General features: G+C 43.0%; 1 protein-coding gene across 1 annotated transcript in view; it reads left to right on the top strand.

Moving 5' to 3' along the window:
* WDR62 (WD repeat domain 62) overlaps positions 1-22,777 on the top strand; it is a 59,198-nt gene that overhangs the window by 32,205 nt on the left and 4,216 nt on the right. The window contains exons 14-28 of the mRNA XM_050928252.1: positions 1,647-1,714; positions 2,103-2,224; positions 3,728-3,803; positions 8,061-8,172; positions 8,935-8,998; positions 9,784-9,906; positions 10,378-10,511; positions 10,888-10,940; positions 12,153-12,356; positions 12,945-13,096; positions 14,927-15,051; positions 15,329-15,487; positions 18,759-18,885; positions 19,806-19,917; positions 21,868-21,934. Of these exons, the coding sequence (XP_050784209.1) occupies positions 1,647-1,714; positions 2,103-2,224; positions 3,728-3,803; positions 8,061-8,172; positions 8,935-8,998; positions 9,784-9,906; positions 10,378-10,511; positions 10,888-10,940; positions 12,153-12,356; positions 12,945-13,096; positions 14,927-15,051; positions 15,329-15,487; positions 18,759-18,885; positions 19,806-19,917; positions 21,868-21,934 (1,698 nt within the window). The remainder of the gene's footprint in view (positions 1-1,646; positions 1,715-2,102; positions 2,225-3,727; positions 3,804-8,060; positions 8,173-8,934; positions 8,999-9,783; positions 9,907-10,377; positions 10,512-10,887; positions 10,941-12,152; positions 12,357-12,944; positions 13,097-14,926; positions 15,052-15,328; positions 15,488-18,758; positions 18,886-19,805; positions 19,918-21,867; positions 21,935-22,777) is intronic.

Raw genomic sequence — 22,777 nt, 5'->3', positions numbered from 1 at the left:
GCCTGATGTGGAGAAGGGATTTGAACTTGGATTCCTACACTGCAGGGGAATGTCCTAACCTCTAGGCTATAGCATATTCTGGGGCAAATCTTTTTTCGGTTCCTCCTGCTGAAGCTGTTCCACCACGTAGACAATAGTCATTGGAGCTGGGACTCGAACATGGGCTCTTTCACATCTTAGGTGAGTGCCCGAACCACCAGTCTATTCTTACCCTTTTCCTGACCCAGGGATTAGTGATTGAGTGTCAATTCAAAGATATTCATAATGACAAAGAATTACCCCAATTTGCAAGAGTGGTTTCCCATATGTTCCTTTGCCCCAGGTGGGAAGCAATCTTTGGCATGTTCTCATAACTCTCTCTATTTATCAATGGAAATTTGGAACCAAATCCTCATGTGATGGAAATTGAGTGGCTTCTGTTAGGGAAAAGATGACCACCCATTCGATTTTGGTCAGACAGATCGAGGCACCTTTATTGTTAAAACAAGAGTACAAGTATGCATACAGGGAGAGTCAGCGAAAATCCCATGCAAGGGATAAGCTGCTCTGCCCTTCACAAATTTTACCAAGCTTATAAAGGCTAAATCCGCAAAACGTCATATTGATTACACAAGTTATTTGCCTATTTTTGATAATTTATTTGCAAAATCAGCAGGCGGTTTATTGTAAATTCAGCATGGGGTATTTCCAGTCAGGGTCTCCTTTGCAATTACATTGACTGTCTTATGACCCCTTGATTGCAAATACATATTGCACAAGCTATTGGAATATTGCATGGATCATGCATTTTGGCAGTGATTGAGCTGGTCATTTGATAACCCTACCTTGCAAGCAGTAATTATGCTATATTTTGCCTAAAGCCAGACTGGCAGTCAAGTGACCCCTTGTCCCTCCCTGCTCAGTTCCTCTTTTGTCAGCGTTCTATACCCCGTTTCTTCATGTCTGGTTTCCTCCCCACCCAGTGCGAGACATTGCTGACAAACAAGTTTATTTGAGAACTAAAAAAAATAGCATTTATTTAGCTTTTAACTTCAGCTAAATTCTAAGGTCTGGATATATGGGCCTGTAAACCAATAAAGCTAAAAGCATTTAAGTTGTCACAATATTATATGTTAGAATTATAGAGGCTCATATCAATGTCAGAGCTCTGCAGCCGGGACTGATTTGCTTACTATTCAGTCAGGGTCCCGCTGCAGTATCCTAGACAGTGATAGCAAATTCTTAAAGGCTATATATATATCAGGATCATAGATGCCCATACCACTGTTGGGAACCTGCACCAGAGTACTGTTCGGGCACTATTTCGACCAGAACCCTGGATCAGGATTCACACCAGTGACGACAAACTTTCAGAAGCAGTGTCTAGACAAGGCCCGATCTGGCCGGCAAGAAAAGCTACATATAAAGGGTGGGGGGTTATGGTCCCTTACACTTCATTGACTCTTATATATGCTGGCAGAGTTATATCTGCTATGGATCTGACCTTTATATCTTAAGCATTTCATTTTTAAAAGGAGCTACTTAGTGCAATTTTAGCTTTCTTGCTTTACAGCTCTTCAAAGGGAAGTATTGCAATGAATCCTTATTGGGTCTTGGTGCCTACCTTAAACTCTGACTTCATTTTCCCTTCCTTCCTTTTCCTTCAGGTAATGGAGAAGTTCAAATGATAAGCTGTGGAGCTGATAAAAGTATTTATTTTCGCAGTGCACAGAAGGTAAGCTGTAGCATCGCTCTGTAGATAGCAGCTGATCACTGGCAAGATACTGTCTTCTCTGTGATTATGTACTCTTTTTTTTTTTTTTTTTTAACAAAATTGAAGTTACACTGTATACTATAAACTTACCCTTGAAAAATCAGTTTGAATAATCTCTGTCTAGAGTTTGAGATTTAAATTCAGGTCCTTGCAGGCCCTGTAGATTTACAAGGTTTCTATAGCAGGGATTTATTGGCATTATCTGACATGGGGTTGTACATTCTGTGTGGGATTTTTTTATCGTACCCATAAACACAGATAGGAAAAATTGTTGACAGAAGGCAGGGTTATATTACTAGAAGCCGAGTGCTTCAGTCTTGTTTTCTGGTCTGCACGTCTTTTTCTGCAGGTTGCAGATGGGATTAATTTCATCAGAACTCATCATGTTGCTGAAAAAACCACCTTATATGACATGGATATTGATATCACACAGAAATATGTAGCTGTTGCCTGCCAAGATAGAAATGTCAGGTGATCTGTTTTATTTGCTTTATTTATGCAGGCTGGACTATAAAACATGCTATCTCTAATAGAGAGATTTTCCCCAACATGTCTGACTAACAGGAATACATCTCAAGGTTTTGTCTGATAGCCTTTGAGTCGAGAAACTCAAAGGTCAGAGAAGACACCAGAGTCTTAAGTGCCCTAATAATGGCCGTGCCCATTTTTAATGAAATGGTAATTCTTTATTCAGTAATCCCTCAGACAGATGGTACTCCAAGGTTCTTTATCTTCCTCTGATGCTTTGACAACAAAGCTTGCAGCAGTTTTAATACGCTGGTTAACCTGAACCATTTGTAAATGTCCAATTCTTCCAAGAATTCATCTTTCGATAATGGTTCTGGTGGAACCAATCACTGGCAAATACCAACCTGTCCTGTCCAATCCTCATTGCTGACTTTCCACAACATCAGAGTACTATATTTACCCTATATTTTTTCCAAAGGTCTGTTTCACTTTCAGTAGATAAGTTTGTTATGCTACTGGCTTGTCTGTTGTCCTCCATAAACCAGGTATGACGTAAACTCTCTCATTATAGAAACTGTTTGTACATCATACCTTTTTTTGAGACAAGTTCCATCTTCCTCTGCATTTAGAAATTGCTTAGCACACTTTATTTTTGCACTGTGAAATCTAGGCAATAATTAAGAAGACTTGGAACTAAAACATGGCACAACGTACAGCAAAAATTTCAAACAGTTTGAGAGAATAAATGCAATTTTAAAATACCCTGAATATGTAAACTAAAACTGCCATTTATAAATAGTTTTATGGCATTTTGGCAAAGTTACTTTCTTGGTGTAGAGGGCTAGAACATGCACTTAATCTGACTTGAAACTAGAAAGTCTGTCTTTTAAAATAATTATTAATAACCCAACAGATTTTCCCCTTTCAGAAGGTCCAGCTGTACCAGAGGGGTGATAACATGCTTCTGTGAGGTTGCCAAAAGGTGACCTCTATAGGGAGACCACATGTAGCTAAGTGCATATGAGTTCAAGCAGTATTACTGTCATGAGATTTAGGACCTGATTTTTTTTTTCCAATGTGAATTGCAGGTGCTTGGGATATCAGAGACAAGGGGGTAGTCTACATTAGTCTGCTGAAGAGAGCTCTTCCGTCGGCATAATAAAACCACCTCCGTGAGGGGTGGTAGCTGTGTCGGCGGGAGAAGGTCTCACGTCAGCATAGCGCTGTCCATACTGGCGCTTAGGTCGGTGTAACTTACAGCTTAGTCACGCCCTCGAGCAACATAAATTATACCGACATAAGTAGAAATATGTACAAGCTCTCGGGCAAACTGCGGAAGCGTTCTAGCTTAGCAGCTTTGTGCTTTTATAAGCATGTACTTTATAAAGGTCTTTCTTGATTTGAAGTTACTCTGTTCCATTTATGTGCGCACGTAAGGCAAGTCTTGACTGAACTAAATCACTTGTCTACTGCACACCGTTAAAATACGGAATGACCTTCTTACAGAGTATACAACACTGTCAGTGGAAAACAAAAGTGGTGCTACAAAGGATCGCAAGGTGATGATGGGTCGTTACTGAAGGTAAGCAAGTAATTGCTGCAGCTTTTAAAGTGCTCTGTTGAAACTTGTGCTATGGGTATGCATATATGAAATTAAACCATAATGTTATATATGTTGCATGTTTGTGGGTCTAAAGTCTAAAGAGACATGCTCTGATGTAGAGAGATTACAGTGCCATTGCTTCTAGATTTACAGTCCGGTGAAACATAGGTGTTTGCAAGGGACTATGGGAATTTTTCAAAATTTCCCTAGGATTTGTCACATCTCAGGTTAGCAAGGCAGGAGTCACAGTGGTCCCCTGGTTTGGATGAAACTCTTTCTTTCTTCTTCCTTTTTCCCCGTGTCCTGGCAATTGGAGTCAGTTGCTGTTCATCTCTGTGTCCTTGTCAAGTACATCTTCCAAGCTGACACCAACTTGCTTCGTGTCCTCCTTCAGCAACTTGAACTACCTTTTTTTTCCTAGTTCTTTCTCTTGGTCCTTGTCCCATGACTGCTAGCTCTTGTACTCTGGCCAACCTGTCTCGCATAACCATGCAATCTCAGTCGACATTCCCTCTGCTTTTTGATGATGGGGCTACCTGCCTCATGGCTCATACCCTTTCATTGCATAGTCTATCAGCTCTTCTCTTACGTGGCAGTCACCTGAACCTTCTCAGTTTGGCAGTGTGATGTAGTTGTTCTTCTCTCTTCCTCGTTGGTCAGCATTCTGACCCATACGTCTAAGCACAATCTTATACACTTTAGTTTACTTGGCATATTCTTATCAAATAGAATTCCCATCAACTCCCTCCATTTACACCAAGCACTCGTCATGCAGCTGCTAGCATCCTAATGTTCCCATCATGGCTCAACACTGAACTAAGGTATTTAAATTGTTGCACAGACTTTAATTCTATACCATCTAGTTTTACTGGCTTCTCGTTGTCCCTCTGAACAAAGGATTGCATCGGTTCGGCCTTTTGTCAGCTGATTTTTTTTTTTTTAAGACATTTGCTTCTAATGCAACCCTTCATAGTTCTAGGTCTTTCTCCAGTTCATATTTTATTTTCACAGGATAACATAACATCGGTGAAAAGCATGTTCCACAAAACTTCTATCTTAGGCTTTGTCTACACCACAAAGTTGCAGTGCTGGTGAGGGGATTACAGCGCTGCAACTTAGGAGGTGTACACATCTGCAGGGCATTACCAGCGCTGCAACTCCCTGTTTGCAGCGCTGGCCGTACACCCAGTCGAACCTCGGGTGTAGAGAATCCAGCGCTGGTGATCCAGCGCTGGTCATCAGGTGTAGACACTCACCAGCGTTTTTCTTGACCTCCGTGGAATAAGCAGGTATCCCAGCATACCTGAGGAAGCTTCTCTGGTAATCAAGCAGGTATCCTTCCCCGCAGTTTGCTCTCGCGTTCCCCGAACCCCCCTGCAAGCAGGTCTCTTTCCCCGCGGTGTGCTCTCGCGTTCCCCGAACCCCCCCGCAAGCAGGTCTCCTTCCCCGCGGTTTGCTCTCACGTTCCCCGAACCCCCCTGCAAGCAGGTCTCCTTCCCCGTGGTTTGCAGGGGGGTTCAGGGAACGCGAGAGCAAACCGCGGGGAAGGAGACCTGCTTGCAGGGGGGTTCGGGGAACACCGGAGCAAACCGCGGGGAAGGAGACCTGCTTGCAGGGGGGTTCGGGGAACGCGAGAGCACACCGCGGGGAAGGAGACTTGCTTCCCCGCGGTTTGCTCTCACGTTCCCCGAACCCCCCTGCAAGCAGGTCTCCTTCCCCGCGGTTTGCTCTCGCGTTCCCCAAACCCCCCTGCAAGCCGCCCAACAGTGCTGCAGTGTGGCCACATCTAACACCACTTGCAGCGCTGGTTGCTGTAAGTGTGGCCACTCTGTAGCGCTGGCCCTATACAGCTGTACTAATACAGCTATAACAACCAGCGCTGCAAAATTGTAGATGTAGACATACCCTAAATCTTGTACACCAGGGTGTCCATTACAAGCAGATATAGGAATGGGTTTAAGGCTGATGATCCTTGATCGAGATCAGGGGTCGGCAACCTTTCAGAAGTGCTGTGCCGAGTCTTCATTTATTCACTCTGATTTAAGGTTTCGCGTGCCGGTAATACATTTTAACGTTATTAGAAGATCTCTTCCTATAAGTCTATAATATATAATTAAACTGTTGTATGTAAAGTAAATAAGGCTTATAAAATGTTTAAGAAGCTTCATTTAAAATGTAGAGCCCCCTGGACTGCTGGCCAGGACCTGGGCAGTGTGAGTGCCACTGAAAATCAGCTTGGTGCCGCCTTTGGCGCCCATGCCATAAGTTGTCTATCCCTGATCTAGATCTACCCTCACCCTCAGTGACGCACTGAAATGGAAACTGCTTCTCACTGCTGTTGTGCTACCCTGGTACATGTCCATGATAGCGTGAACCTATGTCTCCAGCAGACTGTACGATCACAGACGCCACCGTAACAATTCCTTAGGAACTGTGTCATAAGCCTTCTGCAAATCCACAAACACTAAGTGCAGTTCCATTCTTTTCACCCTATACTTCTGCAATATTCGAGCTGCAGACACTGCATCCATTGTTGACTTTCCTGGCATAAATCCAAATTCACTGTGGCTTACTCGATGCTGCAACTCCTCCAAAAGTCTTTCCTCTGTAGTTCTTTCCAGCCATTTCATCATGTGACACATTAACTTTGATGGGTTGGTAATTTCTACATTCTTGCACATTTCTTTATGCTTGAAAACAGGGACCAATGGGCTCTTCCTCCACTTATCGGGCATTTTTCCAGCACAGAGAATTAAGCTGAAAAAGTTCTTCATTGTCACCGCTTCCCCATGGCCAAACGCTTTAAATGTCTCAATCCAGTCCCACTGCCGGTGTTCAAGTCTCCATCGTGGTGATTAGCTCTTGTGAGGTTGTTGCTTGCGCATACTGACCTCAGCTGTTTCTTCACATTCAGTTCATTGAGCAGTTTCTCATAAAACTGCTGCCACTTCCTAATTTCACTGTCATCCATCCGCACTTTTCCTTTTCCTTTTTCATCTTTGACATGCTTTACAGCTCCCAAGTCCTCCGTAATTCTTTGCTTAGTCTTGGCTAATCTCTATATAGTCCTCTTTCCTCTTCGTTCGTTAGTAGTTCTGCGTATAAGGCTTTAAATGCCTGACCCTTAGCTGACCCATTAGAATGAAACCATTTATTCTGTCCTAATAATATGTGTCTATCTCTTGCTGATCACTGTTTCCCTATTTTGTTTTATTTCAATTTATCTAGCATTAAGCGCTGCACATCTCTCTTGACCGACACAGCCACAACATTTAAAAAAAATCAGTATAATAATTTAGTTCTTTAGTCGTCTATCCTGCAAGTCTGCAATTAATTTTCCTTTATTTCTGACTGCCATGGCAGGGGAAGAATATCTACTAGACTCACAGGTTGCCTACAATATTCTGTACCATCTATAATCCTTATGAACACTTCTCTCCCAAAAGCCTGTGTGTGTGTGATGGTCTGGGTGGGAGAGATGGGTTTTACAGCATACTTGGGAAATAATGAAATCCAGTTTATAGTGTAGACCAAGGGAGGAAACAAATTCCACAGTTAGAGATCCCTCACATTTAAAGGGCTACTAGGATCTCCTGTCTTGTAACTTTATCCCTGTTATGGCATTGCCAACACTGTCGGCAGTGGCTGAATGTGGACTGTCAAGAGCTGCGCTCTTTGAGATGTTCTTGCTGTGGTAGGGACAAGAGAGCCATCCATACAATGGCTTTAGACATAACACTGACAATTGCTTCTTTTTGCTCTGTTTTTGAGTTGGTGCTGGTGTATTGTGCATATTTGATCAGTTCTTCCACAGGAAATCTCAGTCCAGCTCCCATCTGGAGAGTTCTATTTATCCATTCAGTTGTCATATTTTCTCAGAAATCCAACCTCTTGGTAGGTTCCCCAGAGCATCTCTTCTGTTCAGAAACCACTCTGAAACAATCTAATAGCTGTTTCTTCAAACCATTTGGAGGATTAATCGCTCCAAGGCAACATGTCTACTTGTTTAACAAAACAAAAAAAACTCTGGGCATGACAGAGCTGGCTGGAAATCTACCAGTTCAACAGTTTCTAATGCTCCCACAACAGTAAATATGTATAACTCCATAATTTGTGGTTGAAATTATCTGGGCACTGTAGTTACAGGTAATTACCTATGCTCTTTTGGTTTTGGAAGGAAGATATGCAGTTTCTCATAATAAGAGGACTTATTTGAAATGTATCTTGTTTCTGCAGGTACAGCTGGATCCCTCGGGAACTTTTCTAGCAACCAGTTGCTCCGATAAGAGTATTTCGGTCATTGACTTCCATTCCGGCGAGTGTGTTGCAAAAATGTTTGGCCATTCAGGTGTGCTTTTCCATTTTATCATATTTGCTTATCTCAAGAACACTTAATCTAGAATTTAGCGTTTGTCTCTTCCACTAGTCATTTCACCTGTGAATTGAGAACTACTAAGTTATTAAAGATTTCCCCAAAGCATTATCCTAACCAACAATTCCTCAGGTGAAACTTTACCAGGAATAATCCTGTGTGTTCTAAGCAAACAGTAAACTATAAAGCATAGTTAGTAGCAAATGTAGTAAAAGGGACATGATTTTTTTTTAAATGCCTTTCATTAAACTATCCAGCTCTAATCATAGTTGCATAGTTCATTTAATCCAAGAATAGCATACTTTAGAACATTTTTAAACTCCACAATGTTTTTCAATATGTTTTTCCAAAGCTTTTAGAAATATTTTAATCAGAATATTCCGTAAGATATCAAAACCTGCATGCTGTCTTAACACTATCCTCCAGAATTGCTTGCATCCAGAGAGCTACTATATAAGAAATGAGAACTTTTATCAAGAATCATTAGTAGCTTGTCACTTAACTAGAGCTATTCCAGTGTGAAAAGAGGAATATGATTAAATTAATTCAAATTGGGATATGCCCGTAATTTAATTGTTAGCTGTGTCTTCAGTCACTTCATACTGAACCAAGAATATGTCCTTACTAACCAAAACTCATTTTGTTCCTAAAATTATCTTGAATAATACTGAAAATTACTGCACAAATTCATTGTCTTCTGAACAAGAGATCAATAGATCTTAATTTCTTGTGTTACAGAAATAGTAACTGGGATGAAGTTTACCTATGATTGCAAGCATTTAATCACAGTCTCAGGAGACAGGTACGTGTGTGCCTTGACCAAATATGCTTCTGTCAACGCTACTTTGAATGTAATATTCCAAGGAAGGTACTACAGTAGGGCAAATATGAATATTTTAACATATTTACTCAGTAAGCCATCGTTCCTGGGGGAGGGGAATGGGAGGGAAGAGAGGAGGCTCTCTCTCCCATCAAAGTTAATGGGGGCTTTGTATGGCGAGTTTTATCCTAGAATACACAACCCATTATCCCTGGTAGCAATGGTGGAATCTGCAGTGTAGCCAGGGTACAGGCTTTTTTTATTCGCTATGTAGACAGTGTGATGGTTGTTAGAAAACTGCACCATGTCTATGCTACAGCTCCCACCATTGCTATTGTCAATGGAGCATCATCAGAGGAAGATTACAGATCTGTTTTAACTAAGTATTGGCTTCAATGGGAGTTGGATTGGGTCTACCAGATTGGAGTTGAATCTGATGGTATGAACAGGTGAGGCGGTACCTGGTATTTCTGGTTCTGTTTGTATCTTGATGATGGTATTTGGAGTAGATTTGGTTTGGTTTGAGGATGTTGGGTGGTGGTGGTTGTTGTTTTTTTAATAGTTTTGGGTGCTTCTGGGTGGGTTCTAGCTCACTGAATTGACTTGATGACCATTGGCTAGAGACTTCATTCAGAACTGAGAAGAGTTCAGTAATTTGTAGGACTGGATTTTGTAAATCAATTTGGGATTCTTCAGCCTGAAAGATATTGCAGAAATGCAAGACATGCCAGAATTTTAAGGTCTTAAACAAATCTTTTTATCAACAGTTGTGTGTTTATATGGCACCTTGGCCCTGAGATTACAAACTGTATGAAACAGCACTTAGTGGCGCTCAATCAACTACAACAGCAGACGAAAGTAAAGGAATTAAACTGGTCTAATCAAATCAGGTATTGAAGTGGGCTTTCATTAACTGCATATTAGTAATTTGATTCTATTGTAGCTGCAAGTTTTTGGCAGCTCCATATTTGACCTTCTATGCAAATTATGCAGTGAGCTAACCTGGATATTTTGAATAATTCACAGATGACCATAAAGCTGAATTTATGGTTAATACACCCTTCCCCAAGCAGTGACTGGGGGTAGGAGAAGGAGCTGCACAAAACTTGGCAGGTAGCGGTGGGAAGATATGCCGGGGGGAAGGGTGCAAGTGGGTGTCTGGGTTAATTGGGGGGTCTGAGCCCTGCATGCTGCACTGCCTAATGGTATTTTGGGCTGGTAGCCTGAACTTCCGCTGGGGATAGTGGTCACTGCCGTCTGTTATCTTAATCTGGAACTTTTTAATGTAGGACATGGGCGTGAGTAAAGGCAGAGTGGAGCAAGGATGCGGGTAACGGTTGTACACTTACAATGTTCCTCAGGCGGGAGACCTATGTTGCTGTGCCAAGTGGAAGGATGTTCCAGAAGGCAGAAGAGCCGACGGACTACGATACTGACGAGGAGAGGGAAGAGGAGTCCTCTCTGCAGACTCCAGCCAAAGAAGACTTTGACACAGGCATGCGCTCCAGCTTAGTGTGTCAATCAGTTGTGATGTTCATGTAAAGTTACTGTCTTTTGCACTCTCCTGCTTGTACACCCTGAGCCTTGTGGAAATTTGTTGGAGAATCACAGAGAAGGGAGAGGGGAATAGAAAATATTTTAGGTGGTCAAGGAGTCTTTTAAACTTCAGTAGAGTGGGAGCATGTTCCTGTGGTTAAAACACAGTGTAACACGGTTGGCTGCCCGCTGACCCTTTAAGGTCAGATAATCCTTTTACACGCAGGACTACAAATCACAAGGTCCCACTCCCTTCAGTGCACTCCACTGCAGTGAAGGCTTCCCAGCACAAGCTGTATTGCTTATCTCAACAGTCACTTGGTTTTGTTTTTCAGATCCTAGCTGTATCCTAACTAATGGCAAGCTACCTATGTGGGCAAAGAGACTGGTAAGCTGGGCATTCTTATGTAGCTGTATAAAAGGGCTTTATTTGAGAGGAAGGATGATGCAGTGGCTAGGGAACTAGTCTGAGACCTGGGTTCACTTCCCTGCTCTGCCACAGATTTCCTGTGTAAACTTGTGGAAGTCACTTAGCCTCGCTGGGCCTCAGTTCTCCAGTTACACAATGGGGACAATAGCACTGGGATGTTGTGGTGATAAATACATTAAAGATTATGCAGCTGTTTGAGATTTTCTGATGAAAAGCACTATCTATGAGCTGGCTGGTATTGTCCTCCACACGTCCCTCATCTAACAATAATAGCAACAAATTGCTGGCCATGTTTCTCTCCCTTGCCTTAAATATACCCAGGAGAGGGGCAGGAACAAAGATACGTAGAATCTAACATGAGCTTCATGAAAGCTGAGGCATTTGACAAGATTCTAACTCTGCAGATAGTTTTTATTAGTGCTCCATTTTCAGTTGCATTAAACTCTCTCATTGCATGATCACTAAAGCTGTGTTTGTGTCCCATTGCCAGCGCTCTAAACAATTATTGGAGATACAGTTGGGTGCTTAAAAAGAAAGATGTCGTCCTTTGCTTCCCTCTTTTAATTACAAAAACTAATAAAAAAAGTATGGGGCATGTGAGATGTTTTAAGGAGTCTTCATCATTAAACTGCCTCTGCAGGTGCCCACTTTGACTTGAGGGTTCTGAAATCATTGTCAAACAGTTTGACCATGGGACAGGGGTAAACGCTCATACAGTGGCTATGGATTTGACATCATAAACCAGATTTATAAAAGGGGGTCCTCTCAAACTCTTTGTCTTCTTCCGCTGATTTGAACGGTTTCTGGATATTCTCCTCCAGATCAAGACAGGCCATCTACATTCAGAAAGTGCATGTCTTCTATTAGTAAAACATCAGCCACCACTCAGTATGGGCTTTTCTGTTAGAAACTTCAGCAAAATGCCTTGCCTTTTAACCTACTAATAGCAGTTCTCCAAATGCATAACACTCTGATCTCAAACTGATGTCTTGGTGGCTAAGTAAAACAGTGATTTTTCTCCCTCTCAAAACACATTGTTTTTGTCCTTAAAATATTTTAAGTCTACTCATTTCATTACTTCACTGAGAACTGAAAAAATATTGCAATTGCATTTGATCCATAGAAACTCCACACACTGCTTTAAAAACGTGGAAAACTTTCTTTCTCTAGCTAGGAGAGGCAGAAAATTCGGACAGCATGACATTTAACCCAAGGGTGAATTACCAGCCCCAAGGACGATGGGCGGAACGTGCTGACAAAGAGCCAATTAAAACCCTTTTAGACACCGAGATTAGTTACTTTACCCCAATAAAAAATGACTTCCTGGGTGACACTGAACTTGAGCCAAAGAATCTGGACCAACTACTCTTGGAGGTTAGTGAGCCTTATAGTTAAGATTGTTTTGACTGTCCTCCTTTTTTTTTATTCTTTTAAGAGAACCAAAGTCACTTTGTTCAGTATAAGTTTCATTTCTGGCAATATCCCTTGTTTACTGCACTTGCTATTTATCAATAAATATGACTCCTGGGCACTTGTATCTACCCTACCTCCTATAAAGAACCACATCCAGCCATCTCGGAGTATGTCTACGTAGCGTCAGTGTAGTGCAGTCGGAGATGTGATTGCAGCTCAGGTAGGCATACCTGTGCGAGGTTTAATTTAGCTAGCACAATTTAAATAGCAGTGAAAATGCAGCAGCGTGGACTATACAATCCCGCCTGGAACTCTGGATACATATTGACGTTCCTAGCCTGAGCTGGGGTCCATGTCACCGTGTCGTCTTCACTGCTATTTTTCAGTTGCGCTAGTTAGATTAAAGCTAGCACAGGTATACCAATGCAAGCTGCAATCACGCCTCTGATTGTAGCATTGACACGACGTACCTTTTAATGTCTGCAGGCCAATGCATAGCTTGAGAACCTTTGTGTTTTAAGAAGAAATGAAGTTTGGTATCTCTTACAGACTGAGAATTCCCCTAGCAATGTCATTGAGGACTTCAAACGCCCGGATCTCTTCTCAGAGGATGAAACAAATCAGGAGCCTGAATCTCTTGAAACTAGTGGAAACAGCATATATGATGCACAGACCGGGGACAGCTCTCTAGAGGCAGAAAGGTTAGTGTTGCTACACAATAAGATTAAATTTGCCCATATCTACGTATTAGCCCTCTCTTCCTTTGTGCCAAATTAAAACTATTTGTAGAGCTGTATCAAAGTATTCATTCATATGTTAGTCTTAGCAGTTCATAGGTCTTATTGGGCTGAGTGACTTGTGTGATCTAGAATTAATTTCCCCGAAGTACTGACAATTCTCTGTATAGCACCTGGCACAATGGGGTCTTGGCCCGTGTCAGGTGCTACGATAAGAACTGCAAGACAGACTAGTCTAACGTTTCCTATGGTGGAAAAAGTAAGTTTGCGGCTGGGGGTCAGAAACTGGGAAGTGTCTGCTTTAGTGCTTTCCACATAGCCACTTGTTTAGCCACCTCCCTGGTGAATCACCATGTCTTTGTTGTGAGGTTGCAACCTTAAGCTGTTCTGTAGACAAAGGACAATAGAAGGCTATTTATGTTGCAAAATAATTTCACTAGAAGGCCCTAGTTAGGTCAGAAAGCAATCCAAACAACTATTGTTGGGCAGATTGGAAAAACATAAGAACGGCCATGCTGGGTCAGACCAAAGGTCCATCTAGCCCAGTATCCTGTCTGCCGACAGTGGCCAGTGCCAGGTGCTTCAGAGGGAATGAACAGAACAGGTCACCATCAAGTGATCCATCCCCTGTCACCCATTCCCAGCTTCTGGCAAACCAACTGGGTAAACTTGGCTTTATATCATTTATTGCTCCCTCTCCCTGATTCATGCTGTGAGCAAGTGATGCTCCCCTTAGAGTGATGGGTCAGCCACATGATAGCTGGGACATGTCTTTTCCCTTCCTTGCTCCTTCACCACTCTGCAGCTAACTTTCCTGTAGAACTGGTTGCAGTGTTGGGTTCGTTCCTCGGGTTTTCTGAGCTCCTTCTGCAACTCTGTTCAGCTTATTAGGCCTTGTATGCCTCCCTCTAGATCTGGTGAAAAGAAGACAAGATAAGTAGATTGATGGGTAATTGCTTAGACTCATAGACTTTAAGGTCAGAAGGGACCAATGCTTGTTACTCTTCTCTTTCCTGCCCTCCTGCTATTTTCCTTCTGTCCTACTTGCCTGGTTAATATTCAGCTCTTGGTTTCTCAGATAGCTCAGAAAGCTTCTCACCTGAGGGTGGCAGTTCCAAAGTATCTGCTAGGTTGAAGTAATGGTTCTTGATTGCTAATGGAAAAAGAGATGACAAATGGAATCACTAGATATTCTACCATCCAAACACACTTATTTGTGATGTGGCTATTCTGAGACTCTCAAACAGAATTTCAAAACTAACCTTTTTCAGTGTAACTTCTAAAAGTTCATTCACTCTTCTTGCTAATACCCTGATGTGGGGAATACCTCTCAGGATGAAAGAGTATTTTAGCCTCAAGAAGCAGCAGGCCCAGATTCTCAGAGGTATTTTGGCTCCTAGCTTCCACTGAAATCAATGGAGTTAGGAGCCTAGATATCTTTTGAGGATCTGGGCCTCAGTCCTGATCCTTCCTGCTGAGCCATTGAGCTAGAATAATTGTGATGGTGGGATTTCCCCCCACCCCACCCCCCCCCACTCAGTGTTATCCACCCATGAAAAGCCAGACTGGAATTGCCAAGTCATATAATGTAGATCAAAACCTACTAAGTGATGGCTGAACACTGCTGTCATGAATTGGATTCAAATCCAATTGCCTACAGATGAACGACCCTCCGTGCCTGAGTTATTGACTCTCCCAGTGTATCATAAAAAAGCCAATGCTATAACAGTGCTTTGAAAATTGTGAGAATTCTTAATGTGTCAATCTGCTTTCTCTTCCCCGTTCGTTTTCAAGTAAATATGTGAAGGAGCTACATCTTCAGCCCCTTTATCAGAAGGAAGTCAAAAATGGGAAAGACAAAGGCTGCCCCATCACATCTCTGGATTCTGAAACATCTGCTTTTGATCAAAAACAGGAAGGTCAGGTTTGAAAATACAACAGCATAACCAGCCTTTATAATATTAAAAGGTGGGAGGGTGATAAATCAGCGGGTTGGGGCTTAAAAATCTCTACTTGTGTGGAGTTGTATATCCATGACAGTTTTTGAAGTATTTAAAAGTATTCAGAAAAGCTGTTTAAGCTGGGTGTGACTTTTTATTAATAGAAAACATGCCAGACTCCACTATCACTTCTTTTTGCCTCTCCTCTTTAACTTTTTTTTTTTTTTCCTTTCTGATCGGTGTAATGTAATGCTAGATGAGGACTCCGTGAGCTCAGATGGAGACTTGGCCGTGGAAATAGAAACAACTGATTTGGATGGAAACTTCCAGAGAGACAGTTCTTTACCCCAAACCCCAGAACCAGAGAAGTACTTGAAACATCATTTTGAGACCTTGGCAGATGCCCATGCTGAAGGTACTACTTAAGTACCAAACAAACTATGAAAATAATGCCATAGATGGTTGCCCCTTTTGGCCGCAGTGGTTCACCCAGACTTGGGGCTTTGTAGGGTTATCTTCATTAAGATGAGAAACTGATGACACAAATCGGGTATATGCTTGTGTGGTCTTGGTTATGTACAGGAAAATGTCCAGAGGGTCCTGTTTCCCTGCACATAGTAGAATCAAACACTTCCTCTCTCAGAAACCCCACATCTGCCTTTCTAGTGGGCTCTGTGCACAAGGAGCCCTGTCCCTCTGCTTCCTTTCAGGGTCACTCTACTAGCTTCTTCCTCTGGCTCTCTGCCTTCTACACCCATCCTGCAGCTTACAACCAGGGCCGCCCAGTGTAGGGAGCAAGTGGGGCAGTTTGCCCTGGGCCCCGCAGGGGCCCCCACAAGAGTTTTTCAGGGCCCCTGGAGCGGGGTCCTTCACTCGCTCCGGGGCCCCCAGAAAACTGTCGTGGGGCCCAGGCCCCCGGAGCTGCTTCTGCTCCAGGTCTTCGGTGGGGGGTGGTCCCCGCCACGGGTCTTCGGGGCACTTCAGCGGCGGGTCCTGGAGCAGAAGGACCCCCCCGCCACCGAATTACCGCCAAAGCAAGGGGCCCCCTGCCACCGAAGACCCCAGGCCCCCTGAATCCTCTGAGCAGCCCTGCTTACAACCAGTCTCCTAGCCTGTCTCTGCAGCCAGGAAACCCCTCGGTCCAAACAGCTCAGCACCATTGGTAATGAGGAACCACTGCCCAAGGCAGCAGCTGTTCAAGCCTCTTCAGGTAGTTTGATTTCTCCCTTGAGCGTGAAAGAGTGCTTGGCTCACCCATTGGCTTTAACAAGTCTGTGATTGTCTTTGGATCCAAGCCATTAGCACCTTTCAGCACAACCATATGTAATGTTTCTCCCCATGTGCCTCAATCATAATTACTATATATCAAAAATCTATGTAGTGTGGTAAAGTCACATCCATTTTGCATCTTATCTGGAATTGTTTGTATAGTAGGATCAGTTCCTCCCATTGAAGTCAGTGAGTTTTGCATTTGATTTCAAAGATCTTATCTTTTTCATTTCAAAGCCAATACAACTGTCATGTGTGGCTCAAAGACATAATTATTACCACAGTCTGTCTAAAGGCTTGTTAAAGCAACAAAGAATCCTGTGGCACCTTATAGACTAACAGACGTTTTGGAGCATGGAGCTTTCGTGGGTGAATACCCACTTCGTCAGATGCATGTAGTGGAAATTTCCAGGGGCAGGTATATATATGTAGGCAAGCTAGAGATAATGAGTTTAGTTCAATCAGGGAGGATGAGGCCCTGTTCTAGCAGTTGAGGTGTGAACACCAAGGGAGGAGAAACTGGTTTTGTAGTTGGCTAGCCATTCACAGTCTTTGTTTAATTCTGAGCTGATGGTGTCAAATTTGCAGATGAACTGAAGCTCAGCAGTTTCTCTTTGAAGTCTGATCCTGAAGTTTTTTGCTGCAGGATGGCCACCTGCTGTAGTGTGGCCAGAGAGGTTGAAGTGTTCTCCTACAGGTTTTTGTATATTGCCATTCCTAATATCTGATTTGTGTCCATTTACCCTTTTCCGTAGTGACTGTCCAGTTTGGCCGATGTACATAGCAGAGGGGCATTGCTGGCGTATGATGGCATATATTACATTGGTGGACGTGCAGGTGAATGAACTGGTGATGGTGTGGCTGATCTGGTTAGGTCCTGTGATGGTGTCGCTGGTGTAGATATGTGGGCAGAGTTTGCATCGAGGTTTGTTGCATGGATTGGTTCCTGAGCTAGAGTTACTATGGTGCGGTGTGCAGTTACTGGTGAGAATATGTTTCAGGTTGGCAGGTTGCCTGTGGGCAAGGACTGACCTGCCACCCAAGGCCTGTGAAAGTGTGGGATCATTGTCCAGGATGGGTTGTAGATCTCTGATGATGCGTTGGAGAGGTTTTAGTTGGGGACTGTATGTGATGGCCAGTGGAGTCCTGTTTTCTTTCTTGGGTTTGTCTTGCAGTAGGAGGCTTCTGGGTACACGTCTGGCTCTGTTGATCTGTTTCCTTATTTCCTCGTGCGGGTATTGTAGTTTTGAGAATGCTTGGTGGAGATGGTCTCTGTCTGAGGGGTTAGAGCAGATGCGGTTGTACCTCAGTGCTTGGCTGTAGACAATGGATCGTGTGATGTGCCCAGGATGGAAGCTGGAGGCATGAAGGTAGGCATAGCGGTCGGTAGGTTTTCGGTATAGGGTGGTGGTAATGTGACCATCACTTATTTGCACCGTGGTGTCTAGGAAGTGGACCTCCTGTGTAGATTGGTCCGGGCTGAGGTTGATGGTGGGGTGGAAGCTGTTGAAATCATGGTGGAAAGGCTTGTTGGCTTTCTTGGGGGTATTTCAAGGAGCTTCCTTTGAAATTGCTTCATGTATGTGAAGCTCTTTTATTTGCCTTTATTAGTATGTATTCAGTATCTGAAATGCACAGAGTACTGAAGCTTAAAGTGTAGTTCACTTCAGATCCCAGGTAGATTGCACACGATTCGCTCTCTTGAGGCACAAATCCTGTGGCCTGTCTTGGTTTTTATACTCTGAATCTGTATTTGAAATCAGATAAGAATAAATTCCTATCTCTTATGTAGCACTTTTCAATCTCTGATCTCAAAGCACTTTACAAAGGTGGTCAGTATAATTATCCCTATACTTCGCTCTGCCTGAATATTCTGTCCCTTTCCCCTACCTTCTGGGTGTCTAGTCTGCTGGACTGTAAGCTCTCTGGAGCTGGATCTGTCTACTACTGTATAGCACAGGGATCGGCAACCTTTGTCACGCAGCCCATCAGGGAAATCTGCTGGCTGGCCGGGCTGGTTTGGTTACCTGCAGCGTCCGCAGGTTCAGCCAATCGCAGCTCCCACAGACCACGGTTCGCCGTTCCAGGCCAATGGGGGCTGTGGAAAGCGGCGTGGGACAAGGCATGTGCTGTCCACTGCTTCCGACAGCCCCCATTCAAACCACTGTCAGCGGGAGCTGTGATCTGCGGACGCTGCAGGTAAACAAACCAGCCCGGCCTGCCAGCCAAAGATTGCCAATCCCTGGTATAGTGCAATTGGACCCTGTTCTTATTTGGTCCCTGGGCACTACCCTAATAAACATGATTTTCCCCCCCCACCCTTGAACTTTTTCATTACTGGTCTGTGATTATAGATCAGTGGGACTAAGGAATCAGAACACAGTTCTGATAGGATGTTTCTCTCTCCTTAAACACAGAAAAGTTTGATGGCTGCTTAAAGGATCTGAAGCCACCTGAAGATGCGGATGACGGAAAAACCCTGTTCTTGAATCCACGTTTGAGTATTTCTGCAAGATTTCTGTCACGCTGCCAGAAGAACAGCAGGTAGGTGCAGCGTGTTTCCTGGGTCCAAATACATCTTTTCATATGGTGGTTTCTCCCTTACACTCACCAATCTGTCTCAATATATCCTGTTTATAGAGCATCAATCATCACAGTATCTGAAATAACTTAAGACAGCAAGATACTTGGTGCAGAGACTTTGTCTTGTCTGTAAAGTGTCATGCATACTGGATCACTTATTTTTTATTTTTTATTCACTTTTTGTCTGTCATTTGAGTTCTCAGAAAGTGGTACTGTTCATCAGTACGACTCCAGCTGCTAACTGTGTACACTAGGTCTTCTAGTCCAAGACAGCTGGATAAAAGATAGTGACAGTGATTTAAAGGTGGGGGTTTCTAAAGTACCTAAGCAATTTTAAACTATGTATCTCCTTAACTTCTAGTGCAACTTAAACATTTAATTCTGTTAGTGCAGGATTTTTCAGATGCACCTAAGTCGATAAGGCAGCTGCTTGTGTGTGTTCCATTGAAGAGGTTTCATTTCAAGCTTTAAAATGCAAGTTGAGCATCTTAGCTCTAGAAAGTAGAACACATGGACTCTTGGATGGTCTAATCTTTTTGGAAACTCAAATAGAACTTTAATATTTTACTTGGAAACAGAGAGGACTAACCTAAAGTATTAGATTCAGGTCTTTAAAGGACCTGAAGTAGAGCTCTGTATAAGCGTTCCAATAAAAGTTATTACCTCATCCTCCTTGTCCAACAACCATCCTGAGACAAACACAGCTATAACAACAGTGCACATAATAATCTAATGTATGTAAACTGACAAATATCTTGTCTCTTGGCTGGTAATTTCAGGGCTTTCGTGGTAAAGCTCCTTGTCTATCATAAAGGTTGCTTGGTACACAACTTTAACTGATAGATCAAACCTGATTCAGACTCATGTATATTTATATCCAGGCTTGCTGTTGCCTTTCTTCCAAGAGCACGTCAACAATCTCAAAGTACTACAGATGCAATAGACCAAGTTAAGGAAGAGAGTAAATTATTTTATGAGGCCAAGAATTCAGAGGTATGTTCATCTTCCAAAAAGAACCCTTCCTGATCCAGAATACTGAATGAGACACTGTGTCTTATTACAAGTGACAGAAGTGTGACAAAGGGTATGTTTTTTAACCCCAATCCTAGAAACTGTTTTGACCACAAATTACACTGACCAGATGGGAAATCTTCAATCTTCAAAGCAATAAACAGTTAATAACATGGTTCATTGTTTCTTGGTCTAGGGCTCTGTGTAACTCACAATTTTTAGAAAATTCATAACTGAGTAAATGGCCAGGTATTGAATTTTACATCGTTTGCACAGGATAAACCTTTCAAGTCAATTTTAGTCAATTTCAAGGTTAGAATGAATTTGACAAGTAACATTTGAGACTAGTTACTTGTAAAAATTCATTCCATCCTTGAAATTGACTAGTTAAGATAATTTTTTGTATTGAAGTCTTTGGCAGACATTTTCCTTTTAAAAAAACAAACAAAAAAACCCAACCAACCAAACACAAAGAACTTAAAAGATCACTGTGTGGGGCCATTTGGGGGCCATGCCTTCCGTTAAAATGTGATTTACACAGGGCTCTAGTTATCTTTTATCCAACAGTTATTTTTTCCCCCCTCTCTGTTCTCCTCCCCTCCCCCAGAGGTGATGGCATTAAATGAATTAGAGAAGGACAGTCCACTGGTTAGGGCATGAGAGCTGGGTGACCCAGGTTCCTGATCCTCTGCAGACATTTTGTTTGACTCTGGGCAAGTCACTTAGGCCCAGATCCTCATAGATATTTAGGCTCCTAACTTCCATTGAACTCAAAAGCCTAAATACCTTTTGAGAGTCTGGGTCTTAACCTCTCTGGGCCTCAGGGCTGGTCTACACGGGGGGGGGGGGGGGGGGAAATTGATCTAAGATATGCAACTTCAGCTAAGTGAATAGTGTAGCTGAAGTCGAAGTATCTTAGATCAATTTACCTCTCGTCCTCACGACGCGGGATCAACGTCCGCAGCTCCCCCTGTCGACTCTGCTACCGCTGTTCGCACTGGTGGAGTTCCGGAGTCAACGGGAGCGCTTTCGGGGATCGATATATTGTGTCTAGAGGAGACGCAATATATCGATCCCCGAGAAATCGATCACTACCCGCCGAGACGGCGGATAGTCTAGATGTACCCTCAGTTCCCCGTCTCTGCAAATGGGGATAATAGCACTGTCCTGCCTCCCAGCGGTGCTGTGAGAATAAAAATAAAAAAGCTGTGAGGCATCAAGATACTGTGGGAAATATAAGTACCCCAGATACGCCAGCTAGTCTCTGATTGGAGGATCTGTATTGCCAGGGATGATACCCAAAGCAAAAAGGGCACCACTTAGTTTTCAGATGCTCAGTGGCATTTGTGACACCACCTGTTAAGAAAATCACCGTTTGACATGTAAACTGAATCAATTCCACAGTCACTTTCACAGTTAAAGATTATGAGGCTCTCAGGACCTATGATGATAGATCATCAGCTACAATACAGCAGGATTTTCATTGTTCACTTGCTTCCTGTTTTAGCAATGTTATTTCTCTTAGCGGGAAAAACACAGAACAGTTACTATGAATGTTGGAAGTTGAGGGGAAAAAATTATTTTCATGAATTTGTAATTTTAAGTCCACGTCAGTATTCTGTTAAGATTGTAGTTCCTGTGTCTAATACTGGTTTCCTCTGTATAACATAGCACAATGGCTACTGCAATATGGAAACCAGGATATACGAAACATATAGTGTACATCTTATTGAGAGGAAATGAAAACTAAAGGTGTGATTTATTAAAGTATGTAGTGTAGATGCATAAATCCAATTTGAAAATCAATGGGACTGGAGTATCTTTGAAAATTTCACCTGAGAGGATCATTTCAAACTTTCGTAACACACTGTAGCCAAACTAGGATCTTTGTTATATGGTTTATTTTCCTACTTTTCTCTGTGTATTTTAAAGAAACCATTGGAAGAAAAGCCCCTTGAGGTGGTGGAAAAAACAGACTCCAAGGCATGCAGTCCCTCAGGTAAGATGCTGATTGATTGCAAGACGAGATGCTTCATTTGGGGAAGGGAAAAACATGGACAATGACCCAAGCACGCTTCACATTTGTTCCCACAAGTATACAGCTGGCTTTAAAATAAAATAGGGGAGGTGGGGGGCTGGAAACATGATTTAGTGCCTTTTGTCTGTTGGAATTTAACAGTATAGGTCTGAAAAAGCTTGGGTACAATTTTCAGAATCACCTAAATTCCAATTTCAAAATCAATGGGACTTAGCCTCCTAAGTCACTCAGATGCTTCTGAAAACATGGCCCTTGTCTTTGGTTTAATGTCAGTGACAAGTGATGTGCGTAATAAGCAGGAATGGCATGCGCACCACACTTTGAATCCTCAGAGTTGCTGTAGTAGCTCTTGACAGGTTTCAGAGTAGCAGCCGTGTGAAGGTACGTCCAGACTACCCGCTGTATCGACAGGTAGCGATTGATTTTTCGGGGATTGACATATCGTGTCTCATGTAGACGCGATATATCTATTTCCCCAAACACGCTCCCGTCGATTCCGGAACTCCACCGGAGCAAGTGGCGGTAGCGGAGTCAACACGGGGAGCCGCGAACATCGATCCCATGCCGTGAGGACCCGAGGTAAATCTGTCTAAGATACATCGACTTCAGCTACGCTATTCATGTAGCTGAAGTTGCGTATCTTAGATTGATACCCCCCCTAGTGTAGACCAGCCTTAAGTCTGTCTCCACAAAAAAAAAAAAAAAACCAGGAATGGTGCCACAAGTACTCCTGTTCTTTTTGTAGTAGCTCTCGCCTTTCCTCCTGACTTCCACAAGGTGGCATTGTTTGCTCTCCTCTCTTCA

This window comes from Gopherus flavomarginatus, chromosome 18, assembly GCF_025201925.1.
Source record: "Gopherus flavomarginatus isolate rGopFla2 chromosome 18, rGopFla2.mat.asm, whole genome shotgun sequence".
Lineage (NCBI taxonomy): Eukaryota > Metazoa > Chordata > Testudines > Testudinidae > Gopherus > Gopherus flavomarginatus.
This window is presented reverse-complemented; position numbering and strand designations above follow the sequence as displayed.